The sequence below is a fragment of the Netta rufina genome (genome assembly GCF_964035555.1).
Source record: "Netta rufina genome assembly, chromosome: 1".
Classification (NCBI taxonomy): domain Eukaryota; kingdom Metazoa; phylum Chordata; class Aves; order Anseriformes; family Anatidae; genus Netta; species Netta rufina.
This window is the reverse complement of record NC_140123.1, coordinates 23,399,513-23,419,365: the sequence shown is the minus strand read 5'-3', so window position 1 is coordinate 23,419,365 and position 19,853 is coordinate 23,399,513. Positions and strand designations below refer to the sequence as shown.

The window sequence follows — 19,853 nt, the reverse complement described above, 5'->3', positions numbered from 1 at the left end:
TAAGGAGGTAGTGTGGTCAATAGTTTTATTCCTCTCTTCCTTTTTGTTTTATGCATTTGCACTACTTCACATTTGGTAATCTTCACCAAAGAAACAAAAGACAGGAATAAACAATGTGACATTTCACAGACAAAAGTCCACAGATGCATTTTACTAATAAATCAAGTTAAAGGCTCTGCCCGAAAACTGGACAAAGGCAAAAGCATGCTTAGAATGTAACCAGAAAGCAAACGTATCACAATATAATATACACAAACTGAAAAAAATGAAGGTGGACGCCATACCTCAGGGTTGAGACTGAAAGCTTTTGCTGGTTTTCCAACACAAAGGAAGTCAAAGATAATTTCTTTCATTGCAAAATCTAAACGTTCCTAAAATAGAAAAAAAATACTACAAATCATATAACTTCTCACTTCTACTACTTATTTTCTTTAGGGCAACAGAATGTTAAAAACCAGTTTAATGAGGATTTATTAAAATGAATGGAAAAACAGATTTTCAGAACTATGCAGAACACATCAGATCTAAGCTTTCATCACTGCTGTATGTTGACAAATTCCAAAATTCTGCCTGCTTAATTTATGGCATTTAAATAGAAAATGAGCCATTTTGGAAATAAGGCTTTTAATTATTTCATTTAAACTGCAGTAATTATGGCACTAACATAGTATTTTATATAAAAGGAGCTTATTCGCAGATGGCATAGTTCAGGGAAGTTCTTAAGCATCTGTTGTATTCATTTCTATTCAGAAACCTTAAGTATGTGCTTACGTGCTTTGCTCAATGGGAACGTTTTCTGAGTTTAAGTAATAAAAGAGATGAAACTGCAGGTTATTGTATTTTGGCAATTCCCATTTGAACTGATGAAAACTACATGTGTCAACTACATGCTGAACGTGGTTTTCCTCTGATTTACTGTCTTAAAAACAGCGAAATCTTAGTGCAACTTCTCTGATATACAGTCAGGCTAATTCAGTATCAGTACAAAATACAGCCTATTATTTCAAACTTTATCAAGTCAGAGGCTCTCAATTAATGCGTTCTCTGACTAGCTGGCATTTTCTAAAAATGATTAAAAATACACCTGAGATGAAGTTAAAATATTCTTATGCATTTTATACGTAAAATGCATCTGGGCTGGGCAATCCCAAGCATAAATACAGGATGGGTAGAGAATGGATTAAGAACAGCCCTGGGGAGAAAGACCTGGGGGTGTTGGTTGACAAGAAGCTCAGTGTGAGCTGTCAATATGTGCTTGCAGCCCAGAAAGCCACCTGTATCCCAGGCTGCATCAGAAGTGGGGCCAGCATGTTGAGGGAGGTTACTCTTCCCCTCAACTCCATTCTTGTGAGACACCACCTGGATCCCTGCGTTCAGCTCTGGGGCCGCCAGCACAAGAAGGATGTGGACCTGTTAGAGCGAGTCCAGAGGAGGGCCACAAAAATGATCAGAGAGCTGGAGCACCTCTCTGATGAAGACAGGATGAGGGAGTTGGGATTGTTCAGCCTAGAAAGGAGCAGGTGCCAGGGAGACTTTATAGTGGCCTTCCAGTACCTAAAGGGGGCCTACAGGAAAGCTGGGCAGGGACTCTTTGTCAAGGAGTGGAGTGATACATCAAGGGGTAATGGTTTTAAACTACAAACATGGTAGATTTAGATTAGACATTAGGAAGATATTCTTTACTCAGAGGGTGGTGAGGCACTTGAACAGGCTGCCCAGAGCAATTGTGGATACCCCATCCCTGGAAGGCCAGGTTGGATGGGGCTTTGGGAAACCTGGTCCAGTGGAAGATGTCTCTGCCCATGGCAGGGGGTTCAGAATTAGATGATCATGAAGGTCGCTTCCACCTCAAACCATTCTATGATTCTATGATTTTCAGTGGTACAAAGATAATAAAAACTTGTTGGTCCAAAGAAGACTACACTAGCTCAAGCCATAATTTTATCGTTACTTAGATGAAAGATACTGATGATGGTGTTGCAAAAATTCAGAAAATAGAAATTGATTTAAATATCTGTTACTAGGAAAACAAGTTATTAATTGATTGGAAACATTTATGCATTGATCTCTCATACCTGTGCAATAAACTGTATTATCTTCACAAAGATATTTAGAGGCATATCTCTTGGCACAACACCACGGGACCCTTTGGGGAAAAGTGTTGTGACAATAGTAATAAGTCGACTGTAAAAGAAGGGGAAAAAAAACAACATTAGACACGTCTACACGTCTGGTGCTTGCAGACCTTCATTTATTATGAAATGTAAATTGTAAATCCAACCCCATTTAAAAAGTCAAGAAAGTATTTTTTTTGAAATGAAAAGGTAATGGGGTAATTTATTCTGATCCTTTGCTAAAAATTTGATGTAATTATTTTGTTTCATTACTACATTACAAGCAACAATAAACCTATCAGTGACATGTCACTCCAATATATTTATAATTTTAACATGGCAAAGAGTGACTTTTAGCTTTTCCAGAAGCAGAATCACTTCTATAGTAATTTCAACAGGTGGAAGAATAACTGACAGTGGCACAAAAGGGAATATTTTATTGTATAGTTTTGAGTGTCTTTTTTTTTTTTTTTTTTTTAACAATTGGAATATGTTCAATTCAAAGATGTTTAGGAGAACTGTAACACCTCTTCACCAGCAACATCTGCTCTACAAGGATTGATTAACATCACAAATACAGCACCTTACCTTTGGGTAGCTGTATTGCTTTCACATTTAATTCTGATCATGTAAACCCATAGTAGTCTGTACAGAGATTCCAGTGCAACTCGAGCCATTTTGGGGTCCTTATTCTAGAAGAAATAAAGTTCAGGCACAAATTAGAGAGGAGGTTCTGAACTTAGTGGATGTCAAGATTCAGAGCTTTTGTAGTGACATTACAAAAAGATAAAGACTCAGAGCTGCCCAGTGCCCCCATTCCTGTAGCTTCAGGATGCCTATGCATCTGACCTGCCTCTCCTGGTGTTACTGACGTTGTCAAAGAAAAGTCAAGTTAGTCTGAGTTAGAATTTAAACGTCTGTGTTACAATTTAAAATATCTCTTTGAATAACAACTCAATTTGACTCTGAAAAAAAAACCTTCGGTTGATTCTGTCAACTCAAAAGATGTCCAATGACGGAGACCTGGTATGAAGAACATAGCAGATAAATACATTTACTGTACATATTCAAAAGTGAAAGGACAAAAATTTGTATATGCTGAGGGTGGCCTATTTAATGTGGCATCTGGGATGAATTAGATTTAATGGGATTATCTATCTGGATTGCTATTTATTTTTGAAAACTTTTGAACTGGTACAAGATTGCTCGGGGTCTCTTTGGTCATATGCAGTTTTCCATTTCATCCTTTGGTTAACTAAGATTCCTTCCACACTTTGCCTCTGTCCCGAGACGGTCATTGCAAGTTCTACTTGTTCTGCTGAGGCCTCCTAACCACTAGTTCAGCAAGTGGCAGGTCAGAGGCCCTTCATTTGAGCTAATCACTTCATTGCTCTTATACTGGCTTTCTCAGGTAGGGTTGGGACCACCCTTTCGTATAGATCTACTTTAATTGCAGAATGGGACATTAGCTATTGTGGAAGTAATAGTTTTGAGAATGCCTGTGTGATAAAAAAGCAAATTAATATTGGGCCAGTTTTGTAAGTCACTCAAGCTACTAACTTTCAACAGTAGAATTACCCATTTCACAGCTGTTTGACTCAGGTTCCATCTGAGCAAGAAAAACAGGAGAAATTCAAACTGGGCAGAAGAATACTTTTTTGTTATCAACAGAATAGTACAGCCAAGTAATTTGTACTGTCAGCGGGTAAAATTATGTACTGATCAGATAATGGCAATATTCCAGCACATTTACCTAAAAATGGATTTGCAACAGATCAATGCAATGAATATTAATGAAGCTTTAATATGCTCGTTAGAAGATACTAACCTTGAGATTGGATAGGCAGTTGTTGAGGAAAATATGCCATCTGTTTAAAAAGAACTGCTTCTGACTGACACAAAGCAGGCATGTTACCAAAGGGTACAAAGCCTAAACGGGAAATGGATGATGATACGGTATTATTTGCATGTCTACAAAATATAAAAGTAATTTGAAAGAGCTACTACAAACTTACAGCTCTAACTTCTCCATTTTGTGCAACACATTAGCCAAAGAAACCACATTGTTAACTAGTATAATCTAAAATGAACGTTTCCCTAAAGCTGTTACAGATATGTTTTATGGATGTACTAAAAACAACCAAATGCCTACTTACAGCTGCATAATAAACCCAAAGATGGGGCATGATTTTACAGCCTGACAGGGCTAATTTCTGTTAGTTAACGGAGAAATGATAGCATAGAAATATCTACACGATAACAACAACAGCACCCATACAGATTGTTAGGACTTGTGAATACACAAACGTCTATCACTCCTCAAAATCTGCAGTCATGACATTTATTGGGCGATGTCTCAAGCAGCCTACTGAAGTGTGTTAAATTACAAGCAAAGCCTGGGTCTATTGCTGGTTACACCTTGCGAACTGGAAAGTAGGAGGAGGAAAGAGAGAAAGTAAAAGTTCAAACACTGGAACCTGCTCTCTTTGATGACCTTTCATTTGATACTCAGCACTAAATAAATTAAGCTAAAGTGTACCTATTAATTTGAAACTGACTTTGCTTCAGCAAGACTTTTTGGTTTCAGTTCTCATGTTGATACATCCAACCACAATTCTAAAATTTAGTCAAAAATAAGATAACTTTATCTTAAAGACTATACAATTCTAACATTAGCCACAGCTAAGTCTAAGTACAGCTTAAAACCACTTCTGTTTCTGTAAAACATAACATAAATTGCTCACAGATAGGCTAGCTCTAGTTTCTTGAGCAAATGGCAAATGTACATAAATTTTTACTTTTGTAATCTTCATGCCCAAAATATATATGGCAGAGGATAATTAAAGTCTTCCCACAGAAGACTTTCTTATGAGATTAGCATTATGATTAAAGTAAGAGTACTTAAAAGAATCAGAGTTCAGTAACATCCCCAGGACGTTACAACCTGCCCTAAGGCAGAGCCCTAGGACAGAAGACACAAAACATCTCCTGGATTTTCCTAAGCTCAAACCAGGCACTTTTAGTCCAAAAATGAGGACCCACCCTGCCTGTCTAGTAAATGTACTGATTCACAAAACACTGATCTCAGAAAGGAAGGTCCTCTGCAGACTCTAAAGACCGTGCATTCTTCCTGAAGCCTTAAAATATGCACTGCAGCTATTTCTGCCGGCTGTTTGCCTTTCCCCTCCTCCTCCTTGCAATGTTTGTATTTTTAATCACACCCTCCCAAGAATCTGGTCTATTTTGTCACTTTTAACTATGTAGCCTCCAGTGTGGTATGTGTAGACAAGCAATCAAACCTTAAGCCCCAGCTGTGCAATCCTTTCTCAAGCACGTAGTATTGACTTTGGCAAGTACAGCCACCAGTTTGGGGAAGTTCTATTTAGTGTGAAAACTGTACAGCAAACCTCCTGCCCTGCTGCAGTTTCAACAAGGTTTTATTAACTTGGCAGAGTGGAATGGAGTCACACAAACACAAGCAGAGCGAAATCAGAAATTCATCACAAGCCTCTTGCTAATTCAAACTGAACCAGGACTATTCCCTGGGGAATGTTCAGACTCTCCCCTAGCACTGGTGTAACTGGTAAGGATGGTGAAATGGCAGCAGCAAGCACAAGCACACTCCTGCACTCCTCCCAGAAGATCCACCAGCACTGGTGACCACTATTTTCTAAGAGAGTTGTGAGCAGGGAACTCTTCTGGACTTTATCAGAGAATAAGAAAGGACAAACGACAACTTTCTTTACTTAAAAGGTCCAAGGCTTCAAAATGGATTAGCTAATGCCACAGTGCTGCTGTGCACTGACCCAGTTGGAGAGACAGACTGCTTAAGGCGGCCAGCGTCAAACTGACTCAGATCTTCATTTAATTCAGATCAACTCATGCTTCCAAAAATACACTGCAGTGCCACTGTTCATCTCACAAGAAAAAAATGAAATAGCGAGCTGCACAGTAGCCAAGTTATGGATTTAAAAGGGCATGTGTTATACATTTTTTCATTCTTACAACGTATTATTTAAGCCCCGTGAAAGAGTTGTTCCCACATGCCTCATTTGTTCACGCTTGACAAGAAATGAACTCTATTCTTTCTCCTCTCCTAATGTTTACACACAATAAGTATGAGAAAACCTAACCATTTAGTAATTGGAGACCCAGAAGCTGAAAACATCTGCTTGATGCAGACTGATTTAGATCATATTCTGAATAACATAAATATGGTTATTTTTTGCAAACACAATAGACTTCCCTGCAAATAGAAAGGTATTAGTTATAAAGCCAAATGCAGAAGAAGTTTTGCAACCAGTTCTGTGAATTTCCCAGGAGTCTTGTTCAGCGATATTTTTGACAGAGAATTTTAGGCTCTAATTCTTAGAGTTACTAACCAATGAGTGCTTCTTTCGTGAGGAAAGTTCAAGTGTTGTATCATACAGGCTTTCAACAAAGTTCCTCAGACAGGGGACATTCACTTCATTTTTAACAGCCTGAAAGGAAATTTCATGTTAATAAAACACTGTTTCACAAGCTGTTTTATCTAATTCAAATAAATTATGCAAACAACCAAAAAAAATAAACTCACAGCAGCTACAGGGACAAGAATCTCAACAAACAGTCCTGCCAGTGCATGCTTGATATCTTTGTCTTTAACTTCAAGGAAATAATGCGCACATTCCTAAAACAAAGCAAAACAAGAAACATAAATCAGCTATCAGCTGGAATAAAGGCATCCAAATGTCTGCTCAATGCACATTAAGTGCATTATCTTGCAAACCCCCCAGAAAATACTTGATTTGTGTATTAAGTTCTAAATTTGCATTCTGTAGCAACCACAAAGCAGGATTTAAATCAAGCCCAAGGATCTGTTGCTCCAACCATGATAATCCAGAAACTCTGCGTATTCCAGCTGTGCCAGCTGTTGTTTTGGAGAGGGAAAGAGAGCTAGACTCAGGGGCTGATCCTTGTGTATATATTCAGGAGCTGGAGGAATAGTCCACACATGCTCTGGGAGGCCAGAAAAGGAATGTATTCCTCTGTTAAGATGAAGTGGCAAGGAACAATCTTACAGCAAATACGTTGGGATAATTTCCTTGCTTTACAGATTAAGGGTCAAAACACAACAGTGCTATCTGAGGGAACAGACTTGTGGTTCACAACACCACAATTTCCAGCCTACAACTGGGGATTGAGAGGGAAAGCAAAAAGTGTACTTTCGTCCCAAACATGCAACAAGCTACTATCCACACAGCCGTGCTGCTCAGGAAGTGAGGGACAGGAGATAAGCATCTGTTGTTTCTGTACAACTTCTCTGAGGACAAGAAATCATATTGGTCCAGTTACTTCTTCCTCTCTGGGTCCAAGGTCCCAACAGCCATTGACCTTCCAAGGAAGGTCCCCAGTGCCCTTTTTTACTTGCACATGCATACAGAACAGTTTACAGTTTAGACCACGCATGATTTTTCCTGGCTGCATTCTGGATTCTGCATCACATAACTTCAGTCACTGCTGCCACTGCCGCTACACAGCTGAGGCCCTTGCACAAAGCTAGTACCCTTCCTGGCCTTCTGCAGGCAGTGGTGAAAGTCAGGGTCTTCTGGAGCTCACTGTTGAGTTTAGCTCACTGTTTGAAAGTGTCTCTCTACTAGAGTGGAGCTCGTGTGAAAGAGGCTGTAGCTGTAGCACTGTGTGTATATTCTTAAGCAGATGAATCACCCACAGGATCACACTATAACTCTATTTTACTAAATTGAGCAAAACTAGTTTTCCTATGTACACAGTGCCTCTTATGATGATGCACTGTAGGACATACAAGAATTAATTTGGTGCTGAGATACTCCAGTGATGAGCAAAGTAGAGACCATTTGCATCCACATTTTGAGTCTACTATACAAGAGCTTTACCACTGATTTAAACAGCAGTGAACACTGGACCCCAACAGTGCTGCACCATAGCAATCCAATGTCATTTACTCGTACTGCTCATGTGCGCTGACCACACACTGCTTTGATGTCTTGCCAGCTCTAGATAACTTGCATGAAGACAATACAGAGTAAGGTGCATTCACATATACTGGAACACAAGGTAAGAAGAGAAACAACCCTTTTTCTGTGTTGTTAAATATGATTTAAAACACATTGCAAAGTTGAAATGCAATGTAATTCATGTTTGGCACCTAGAGAAATGGTTCTGTGTGCCAGTATATCTGTGCATTTGTATTCCAGTATGAAATGCTTATTTGTCAGCATTTAACATTAAATATGGTTGTTTTTTTTACTCCACTGATACCATTAATAAGCTGATTTCTATATGGAGGTTTATATAAAACATTCATCTTATTGAATGACTGGCTACAAACCCTGCAGCTATGAAGGTGATCACAAGGAAAAAAAAAAAAAAAAAGAATAAAAAGTTTAAGCTAAACAAAACTGCTGATGGGAATGGGACCTATCACATCTTGCCAGGTAGAAATGTGGACTACTTAAAATGTTTAAATATAGGAGACTTTATTTCCTTTTACAGAATGATGTAATCTGTTGGTTTAAAGCATTCATGACAGACTATGCTCTGTATTAGTGGTTTTCAAACTGGGTGGATACAGAATGTACCCTGGAGGAAGGGGGGTGAAGGTGTGGTGAAAGGCGACAACGCATCCAAGGGAAATTTTCTCCAGCTTTTGCCTCATTTCTTTGTCTCTTCCTTTGAGCTTTCCTCCATCAGGAGTACCTGGCAACTATGTCCAGGGTGGAAAATTCACTCTGGATGCAGTGAGAAACTGCAGGAGGTAGCTAGGCAGGGACATGGGGCAAGGCACATCTATGAAATGCCAGGGTGGGAGGTGGGGCGTCTACTCTTTGCTGGAGAAAACCTCTTTTTGTTGGAGGGCAAGATGTGGGGACTTGGTTCAACAGCTGATGACAAGCTGGTATGGAATGATACACTCCTGAGCTTGGAGACTGGAGCACTGAGGTTCAGAATGGGCAGAAAGTAGCTGTGCATATATTTATGTGGGAATGATGTGTGGAAAAATCTCCTGAAGATTTACAACAGGAAAGATGAAGGGGAGCCTGTTCTATAAGGTCTGAAAACCACAGTTCTATACTTAAGCATTTTACCTGCATAAACTGAAGAGAAGCTTCAAAGTCCTCCACAGGATACATCTTAATGCGAAAGAATTTCATTCCCATTATGAGACTGATAATACTTTGAACTATGTACGGGCTTTGTTCTTTATGCCGTAACTCTTTTAATTCTGCCATGAATTTCTTCTTTACAGCAGGAAATCTAAAAATTCACATCGGTTAGTTACAAAACAGTACAGTTCAGTATTTGAAATGTATTGTAAGACATATAAATGGGAAAACGCCTACAGAAGATTCACCTTTGCTTGTAAAACATTATTTCAATCAGTATGTGAATAGATTTCTTTTTACCTAGTTTTCATTTGCTTCTGACGAACTCAGAAAAAAAAAGGAAGCATACAGCCTGATCTTAGTCCATTTGAGTAACTACATCTTTCCTGTTATTTTCTCATCATGCTTCATTTTTACAAATGAGCTACCAATATCATTAGAATAGCCCTCTTGCATGTTTTCCAAAAATCCAAGATGAAAGACTTTTCTTGCAAGTACATGCAACGTTTTCAAAATAAAACATTCAAATGATAACAATTAAAAATTCAGATAAGCCATTTTTGCCTTCATTTTTATTTTTATTTTTATTTTTAACAGCCATTACAATAACATCTAAGCTTTAAGTACAACTTGGGATGAAGGCAGGGTTCAGTGACCATGCTTGATCTCCCCCAGTCTCCTGGAGTTGTCTTTTAAGACACACTATCCCTAAGAATCATATATAGGAAGATATATAGCAAGATCTTTTCTCCTTTCTGAAACAAAATGAAAAGAATGTCATCTTCATGGGCAGGTGTAGCACATAACACGTTATTGCCTCTGATAAGGAACACAGGACAGCTGAAAGAAACAGGCTGGTAGGAAGAAGCTCTTTAGTGATAGTAATATCTTAGCAAACCCCTTCAGAAATGGAGGAGAAAGACAGTATTTGCTCTCCTACTTCTACATGGACTGTAAATATAAGTGTTCATATATACTAAATGGCCCTCCACCAGAGGACTCTGCTTCAGCTGCAAAAAACAATCTAATGTTTTATGGATTAATGCTCAGTTTGGTCTTAGGGATTTTTTTTTCTGCTGTACCAAGAAAATATTATCTATTTCTCAAGCTAACTCTACTCTGTGTCTATTCTCTTACTGATTATGACATCCTGGAGCACTGGAGAACAGGTATGTTTTGTCTTTGACAGTCAACTTGGAAGTTTTTGATCCAGATATTAATTCCCCTGTTGTCTTTGAGCCAGCAAATTTAGAAGCCCAAGTAAGGTCTTAAGGGAAGTCTGTGAAAGTTATATGATTTCCAGGGAGTGAAATTGTTTTGGCTGCATAAAGCTAAAAAATTTGGTTAAGTTGATTGGTTTTGTAGAGTCTACAGCAACACCAAGTCAGTAGACAGAGATCACTGATGCAGGTCTATGTTGGGGCAGTAGATCTGATCCTATTGCTTGGTTTGTACAGTAAGGGTATGATGAAACATTATATTGGGTACATGAGTATCTGAATCTGTCTGCTTCCAGATTCAAAATCTAGGACTAGATTCCATAGTCTTTTAAGTCATTACTGTGCCATTTACTCTAAGAAGTACATGACGAAGGATTCAGAAGCAATTGCATTATGTTCTAAACTGAAATAACTGCGGAGAGACTCTAAAATGTTGCTATGTTGTTATAGCTATTTTTAGATTTGCCCAGCTAGAGAAAAAATAGCTTATAGGAAAAAAAGATTAATTGAAATAGCTCTCTTCAGCCCTTTGGGGCTTCCATAGACGTCATCAGTGAGATAGGAAAAATAACGTTGCTGTAGTCTACTTGAATTTATTCTGTATCACTGGACTAGTTACAGAAACCCTGTGATTTAATGGACTTTTAGGCCACCTGGACGAACAGAGGGCCAATGAGTTAAAATGATTTATTCATGCACTATCTCTTAAGAAAGGGAGAAAGTGAGAATATTCATATGCTAAGCAAGTAAAACTTAGATTTCTATTATGTATGGTATTCAATTTTACTTACTTTGCTTGAGCTAGTACACCTATTACTTCTGCATACAAATCTGCAACAATGTGCATATTTCCAGTGTTAGGACCAAGGTACCTACCAAGAGATAAGAAAGAATTCTGTTTGTTAGTCAGGTGGCTGAGAAAGCTTGCTGCTTAAGCCACTAGAGCTATGCAAGTCAGCAAGTGATTTTTTCACAGAATTTGTGTATGAAAAAGAGCCTTACCCTTCTTTGTATTTAAAGTGCTTGAAAGCCAAGTTAATAACATCATGTACCAAACTGTCTATTACAGGATGAAGTGGAATCTGAAAACACAAAATAAAACAGAACCAATACACATATACTACTCTTTAAGCTGCATGCCTTAGTGTTAGTATTACTTCTGGGTATCTTCCTTACACAAATATAACAAAAAATAACCAACCAAAATAACAGTTAACAAAATAGCTGAAATGACCTAGCCACTTAATGTTTCTTTGGTAGTGAAGAGAAATACGTTATCTCCAAAAACCTGGAAAAGTGAAGTCTGCATGACAGCAGAATACTATATCACATACTACATATACTACATATTTAATATATATGTGCAAGAAAGACAGCAAAGAACAAGCATGCAGGATGTCTCTTACATTTTTATTAGATTCTTAAGCTGGAAACAGAATTATGAATCCTGAAATTAGGTTATAAAATAAACTCTGGAATTTCCATTGTTTACTAGTTAATGTATAATTGAGGAATTCCATACCTGTTTCAAAACTTCTATTAACACTAAAGAAAATATAAAATCAATAGCCAGGTCTCTTCTTTCCATTAAATAGTCCCTCTGTTGTTCATCGCTGCAAAATCAAAACAAGAAACACAATAATTAGATGTCGTAATTCATGCTGTATGCCTTCTTCAATTACATGAAAATAGTTAACAGTGGACTGTATTCTACTTTTCAAACTGCAGTTGAGCATTTCAGGAAGTAATGCACTGAGATGCTCTTAAAAACCAAGATAAAGCAAATCTGACTTGTTACATTCACCTTCTGTCAGATGTTGAAATGTCACTTTCCATTTTCTTTTTTTCTAGTTTAAATCAACAGAATACTTTTTCAAGGGAAAAAAAAAAAAAAAGAAAAGAACAAAACATAACCAAGAAAACTCTTGGATCCTGTATTTTAACAAATTGATTTTATTTCAATTTCCTTCTTGGCGGCACCAGTTAGGACCGTTCTCAATTACACTGTGGGGGCAAACATAAATTATTTTTGCGCTATCAAATTCAGACTTACACTTGTGATGGATTTTGAAAACTGCCTTAAAAGTACCAATGGAGAATTCATAACCAAACTACATCCTCTTTTTCCAGTGTTATTTTTCTAATGTTGGCATCATTTGCCATATGCTAAAATGCATTCCTTGTGCAGAACAACACAGGGAAATAGATGTCTGAGGTGAGTAGCTTGCAATACAAATATAAAAACCATCTATAAACTGATCACAGTTTCAAGGTGCACTGAAAAGATGACATGAAGTATACAATACAATTTGTAAAATGATATAGTAAACAGGCAGTCCTGCCTTCTAAGGCTGTTACCACTGGTTTCAGTGACATTTTTATTTGAGTATATAGATCCCACCACAATTCTTTTAAACATTAAGTACTTTATGACTTCAATTGTACTTACGTACTTACAATTAAGCATGCATTTAAAAGCTCTGCTTGATCTGCGTTGAAATAACCAAAATCCAAATAATTTTTCTTGGTTTCACATTAACTGGAAAAAGGACTGGTTTTATGTACTATTTATAACAGTATCAATTAACAGAGTGGCCTTGGTTCACTGTTAAGCTGATTTTCAACTAGGTTTTGGTTGGCATTCCTGAAGACCTCTATATATGAACAGATTGCCCTATAACAGGCTCCTCTAAAGGATAGTCAAGAGAAAGAGGCACTTTAAGGCAAGGATCCATCTCATGCAAAAGCAGACACCTAACTGATGAACCATGTCTTCATATTGCCTACTTCCACTGACCATAAAGAGTTTGGGAGGGTCTGATTCAGATCCACGTCTACCTTCTTGATATATAAAACTAGCTCCTAACCTTTCAGTCCAACAACTATTGTCTTCTGTTGTTACTGGGTTAAATGCATTCCTAATGTGAAGGAATTGCTAGTATTTCTAAAAACAATGTCTGCCAGTGCTGATTATCCTGCTGTTTCATTAGAGTGTGAGCATGTAATACCAAAGTATTCAGAAAAACTGCAAGTTTAAAGAATGCACTGAACCTAACAGGCCTCAATCTAAACCAAGACCAATCTGTTGCCTTATCTCTGAGGAACTGCTGATATCATAAGAGATCAATATGTTTGTTTGGGTTATTTTCTTTTTGTTTGCTTGTTTGTTTAAGAGCTGAGTGAATGTTGCTTAAGCTCTTTAACTGATTCACAATCTTTTGGACAGAGAATAGCTGTATACGAAATTTCTATGGCTAAGCAGAGTGCTGTATCAAAAAAAACATTCTTCAAAATGTCAGTGAATTATTGCTTGCTCTCATGATTAAAGAAGACATAGTTTATACAAGCCATACAAGCCCCTATTTAAAGGACATTACAGCATCCAAAACAACATTAAGAACTAGTGTTTGAGCTAACAGGAGCACAATTTTGAAGACAAACTATTTCATCCCCATTAAACCTAAGAGCAGGTTTCCAAGAACAAAAACATCTTTCACGCAACTATAACCTTACAAAAGCTGATAGGTGAAATGTAATATATTTTACGTTAGAATCTGTCAATAATATATGCAAAGATACTAAAAATCTTACCTTTTGGATTTAGTGCTTGTTCTTGGTCTGTACTCATGAGATTCATCTTCTATGCCATTCTGTCTTTTATACCAATCAAACAAAGTACGCAGAATAGAGGGCAGACAATATTCTGAAAGTGAGCTCATTGAGCTTATTACCTATGGGGAAAATACAACAGATCAAACGGTGTTCAATTTTCCCCTACACCTTTTTAAAAGAAGCACGAATTCGATGTTTTGACACTTTCTTGTTTTCATCTGTTTTTTTGAAGTTCTAAATCTATAGTCCAATCTATGGAACCTAATATTCTGTATTTTCTGTTTGAAGCATAAGCCAAAATACAGTAATAGTGTCAACAGCATCTTTTCATTGACAGTACTAAAATGCATAATGTATTAAAAGTGTGTATTGCATCTTAAAACACACCAGAAAACGACCTAGTTCTTTAAGGGGCTTATTTTTATTCATTACACAATGTTGATTTGAGTTGGAGGACATTATAAGGGAAAAAAAATGGTGATGAACCAGCAGTACTGTCTCATGGGTTGTATCTGACTGCTGGATGCCCCTCCTGAAGTTCATAATAAATAGAGAAAACCCATGACCTCTGAAATAATCTTAGCCATCTGAACATGCAAATGAATCATAGTGCTAGGCTTACATACCTGGTAATTTAGACTTCTTTTTTATATATATCTGAAAATATTTACACTTTCCCCTGTATTTGTGTGTACAAATAAGCAAAACATAGTTTTAAATCATTCCTTGAAAGTCCCTGATTACACAGTTGGCATACTGGAAAAGAATATTACTGCTCACTCGATACAAACTGTATCACCAATTATAGATATGTTACTGAACAAGTTACTCCTGAACTATGACTTAATGACTTAAACTTCCTATTACAGGAAACCATAAAGCTGCAATACATGAAAAAATCAAAAGCTAAGGTAAAAAAAACAACTATATGATTAACCAAGAGGATTATGTCTGTGTTGCAACTGAATGTCCACAGCCACTGCAGTTGTGTACATTTTAAGAAAATAGAAAACTATTTACAATATCAATGAATTCCTGATTCGGAGATTTGTGACCACCTTGGGATCATGCAGGGCTTGATCCTGCAAAGTTAAGAGGGCAGGAGCAATGTGCTGAGGTATGTACTTCATGACAAGTACATTGATTATGTCAGTAACTCTGTCAGGTTTACCTTAAACTTAATCTTACCTTTAAGCATTTGTGTTTAACTTAAAACAGCATGTTTGTGCTTGTGGAACAACAGCAGTCTCATGTCCTGTATAAGACCAAGCTCGTGTTGACACCTTGACTCCTGGCAAGACCACAAGTGGGAGACTGAGCACCCTACATACCATTCCCAACATCACTGAATCCTTAACAACTTTTGGGGATGAGTTAGTTTAGATAAATAGCTGAAACTGAATTGAACTAACTTACAATGATGTGGTCTAAAGTTTATGAAACATTTTGAGGATAAAGTGTGATTGTTTTGATCATGTTCACGTCTTATGGCCTGAAATTAAATATGGAACATTAGAAAGTGGCATCCACTGCCCCTTCAAAATGAAAGTTTCTATAAAGGTACTGTTTTAGGAAGGCTCTGAAAACCATCATTTCCAGTATATTTCATTACCTGAAATAAAAAACAAGCTGCTGTAGAAGATGGCATGGAGGCACTAATTGCAGCAGTGACAGGAGGCCTCTCAGGAAGAATTATTACAGTGGCCCAGGCTGAATTATAACACAGCATTTACGTGTGAGACTCTGGATAAAAACTTAAAAGATGTGAATCTCCTATTGTCAGAACAAACTATTCCCTACCAGCTCAGGATACTCAGACATTTCAATCACTTCTCTATTGTTTTCAAGAACTTTTTCTGAAGCTGGCACAACAGCAGATGTTAATTACGAGATGTGGTTACAAAATGGTTTCCTGAGGAAGACTATAAAACCCAGGAACAACAGCAGGGTTTTCTGAGGGAGGCATCTATTTTTAAGATCATAGCAAAGCTCATAAGGAAAAAGTATATACTTGAAACCTAAATATCTTTCAAGAGATTGCAATATTTAACTGCAAGTGGAAAGCTGTTACAGTCAGGTCTTCCTGCACATTCTCTAACACGAGTATCAATGCTCTTCTCTCAACCTCAGCTACTCGATTTCATTCTCCATGAAAAGTCAAAGTGACTCCTGTTAAACCTCCCCTAGCCATGCTTTCTCCCCTGAATTTACGGTGTGTGTCTTTAGCAGGGATAAAAGGTCAATATAACTTTTTAAAAAAAAATCCTTCTGTCATTGCACTTTTAAGACAGGAAGGAAGGGTGGAATGGGCAAAGACCTGGCTCTCAGGGAACAGGAAGGGAGGGAAGTCTAGCCAGCACGTTGGTTACTCAATCCTTTCATTTATTGGAAGTAAGTCCAGGAGTGAGATGAATTCTAGCTCTGTGCTGCTCCTGAAAGGGAGTGCACAGATGTACAAATATGTCCTTGTTATACAAATGATCGTGTTCTTCCATCATAAATGAACCACCTACTGTATAACTTAAGGATAAGAAATCTGCACAAGTGTGGAGCTGTTTAAAACTTGTGTTCACAGAGCATTAAACATACTTTATGTAAATGCTTAATATTTATTTTGGACTAATAAGTAAAAGTAAATTGAATGAAATCCTGCCCAGATAGTTTGCTACACTTTATATACTTTCATAAAAATCTTGTTATATTGTCAAAATAGAAACGTAAGAAATGCTTCCACTAACAGCAGATAAATGATGTTATTTTTTATATTTCGTGTATGAATTTCTATGTGGCTTAACAGCAAATACATTCAAAACTGCAGTCAATTTCCAACAGTATCATTGATTTCTTGACTTTTTTTCATAGACAATATTTGTCAGTATGTATGTTAAATGTGCATTTGATTGTCAGTTTTGTAAGGCAGAAATGCAGTACTTCATTTTTGCATAGTGTTGATTTATTTATTTTTTTTGCAAAACTATTATTATTACGGTGTCTGCATATTCTGTCTTCAAATTGTTGTGTAGACTCAAAATAATGGACATTTGGAGAGAGGTTTCATATTTTTCTATTCTGAAAGCAGAATTTGATAGATGTTTTCTTAGCTTTATTTAGGATACCTATAGTTACGCAACAAGGTTTTCCCTTCAATCAACTTTTTTTACCACCTCATATTTGTCTATAGCAAAACCCCTTTACTAGAAGCAATACAGATTTGAGGAAAATAAAAGCTGCAATGAAATTCATGTTCCTTGAAATAAACTGCAAAACAATAATGGGCCACAGAAAGAATTGGTTTTCATATCCAATACATGAAATTAAGAAATTAACACAATTCCTATTCCAAATAACTAGGCTTGGGAGATGAGGGTGGAGAGATGAAGTGCACTAACCTGCTATCAAAGCAGCTACATGCTGGAATTCCTATTAGAACCTTGGAGACAAAGCATTTTTTCCTTCAAATGATAGATTTCTACATAAACAAACTCTTTAATGTAAATATCTGTAAAATGCAACACTAGAAGCAAGTAGTGCAGTTGAGTTTGTGTAGATTTTATTTCATTTACATCTCTGTTCTAAGGATTTTTGGGGGCAGTACTGTAAAGCCAAATACCTCTGGGAATTGTTAGTGATAACTAATGAGTTGGATTCACTGGTTTTCATTTATGACCCCATTTATGTGAGTAACAATGAGGATGTTTTATAGCATAATTTTGCAGATGGGTAATTTCATCCACCTTGCTTATACATTAATTGCTATGATTTTACTCCAGTGTAACTATTTACATGGAAGCCCATTAATTTCCAGTGTGCAACAAGTTCAGTTCTGAATGTGCTACCTTTAATTCTGCCTTCAGATTTATTTCTTTACACACTACTTCAACCCAAATCTCTGAACAGGAGCCGACGGTTGTTCTGTGACCCCATCAACAACATTTCTTGTATTTCCTCCACCACCTGTCCTTCTGCAGGTGAACAAGAACAATGCATAACATGCAGTAAAAAGGAAAACAAAAAGAGGGCTAACTGCAGTCTAACTATAGTGATGGTGGTATGATTATTCACTTACTACATTTAATAAATATAATTTTGGATGGGAGTAATTATCACATTTAGGATGTTAGGGAAAAGGAACACCATCAGTAGTATGTTGCTTGGTGTCTTATTTTATTTATTTTTGGCGTTTCTGCATTTTTTGTCATTACATTTTTACTTTACTTTTTTTTTTTAGCTTGATCTATTTTGATTTCCATCTCCTAAAAGCATATAAAACATTATTTTTTTCTGCTTTCCAACCTGTATTCTCTAACTTACTGCAACTCTAAGAACTGAGTAGTTGTCATTAAAATGAGCACAAACTTTTGTGCAGTTTGTACTGAAACTCTCACAAAAGGCATTTCATGTAGACAGCTTCATATGAGAACTAAGTCTTGCTGTTAAATTTTCACTTCCATGGAAGTGCATGAGTAGGGCCAAAACATTATATTCATGTCGTATTTTTATATGGAAAAATGTCTGTGTGTCAGTCCAAGAATACACAGTGCCTTTTTTCTGCTTCCAGTATTGCCAATTCACAGAACATTTATGTACTATGGTAAGAACAGAAACTACTTTAGTATGGGCTGAGAGAAGACTCATAAAAATGTCTCCTTGGGTGAGGATAAGCCTGTTGGATAATTATGTTTTTTTCCCAGCTTTTGATCTTTTCATGTACTGCGACTTTATGGTTTCCTGTAATAGGAAGTTTAAGTCATAGTTCAGTAGTACTATGTTTATTAACATTTCTGTAATTGATGACACAGAGCATGCTAATGCTGGAGCACTAAGACTCTTTTCCAATAGGCAAGTAGAGGAGTCTTATGAAGAACTTTTAAAACAGGCTGTTAAATATACAGTAAAGATATTTAAAACCATATATAAGGACTATTTATTTTCCAATATATATTTTCTTTACACAGATGCACACTTAAAAGAGAAAACACAATCCAGTGTAAGGAATTCAGCTTGTGAGGCTAACAGTGAGATGTTCTGCAAGTCAGGATAAGTAAGATTACATCATACATTGCTCAAGATCCTATTATGAGTTAGAGGTTGGTGATGCAACTGGCAGCCAGACAGAACCCACAGGACAATACCGTCTGCTTACCAGAAGACACTGATACTACATCCACACAGAAAAAAACGGTGTTGTCTAGCTAGAATCACCCCATCAGCTATGCCTGTGCACAGTCAGGTCCCTAGGCCCTGGAGCTATAACCACCAGCACAGATAACATTCCTAAAATGGTGTTTGAAAAACAGCAGAAAAAAAGTCTAGTTCTCTAAGAGCCAGAGATAAAGCTGTTTGGGGAGAATAAACAATGCTCTAAGAACATTTCAAGTGGTTCAGGGGTTTCGGCATTAAACTTCACTCTAATTACTCTGGGTAGCTAAAGCTCCATTCTGCTCACCCTAAGTTTTTGCAAGGTGTTTTTTTTTTTTTTTTTTTCCTGTCTGTTTTTTCCCACCTCTGAAGCTAACCTGAAAAAGACAATTTTAAAATCAGGTCATGCCTTACTTTCGCTGCTTTTCAATTTAGAGTTAGAAGATGCAGTTCAGATATTTTAAGTGACTAGTGACCTGTTCACTTCAGTTTCACCTATCAGTTTAATTTGATTTTAATAAAGACAATTTGTTTAAAGTCTTTAGACTTTAAACTCTGCTCTGGGAAAATTAGGGTCCTTTGTCAGCGTGTCATTTTTGATGACTTCAAATTGATAATCAAAATTATTAGACACCACTTGAAAG

General features: G+C 37.0%; 1 protein-coding gene across 5 annotated transcripts in view; it reads right to left on the bottom strand.

Annotated features, from left to right (window-relative positions):
• FRY (FRY microtubule binding protein) overlaps positions 1 to 19,853 on the bottom strand; it is a 188,120-nt gene that overhangs the window by 97,131 nt on the left and 71,136 nt on the right. For all 5 annotated transcript variants that reach the window (XM_084288656.1, XM_084288657.1, XM_084288658.1 and 2 more), the window contains 11 exons: positions 14,050 to 14,189; positions 11,981 to 12,071; positions 11,461 to 11,540; positions 11,250 to 11,330; positions 9,221 to 9,389; positions 6,691 to 6,783; positions 6,497 to 6,595; positions 3,943 to 4,044; positions 2,703 to 2,806; positions 2,076 to 2,184; positions 285 to 371 (listed from right to left, as the gene is read on the bottom strand). In XM_084288656.1, coding sequence (XP_084144782.1) covers positions 285 to 371; positions 2,076 to 2,184; positions 2,703 to 2,806; positions 3,943 to 4,044; positions 6,497 to 6,595; positions 6,691 to 6,783; positions 9,221 to 9,389; positions 11,250 to 11,330; positions 11,461 to 11,540; positions 11,981 to 12,071; positions 14,050 to 14,189 — 1,155 coding nt within the window. The remainder of the gene's footprint in view (positions 1 to 284; positions 372 to 2,075; positions 2,185 to 2,702; positions 2,807 to 3,942; positions 4,045 to 6,496; positions 6,596 to 6,690; positions 6,784 to 9,220; positions 9,390 to 11,249; positions 11,331 to 11,460; positions 11,541 to 11,980; positions 12,072 to 14,049; positions 14,190 to 19,853) is intronic.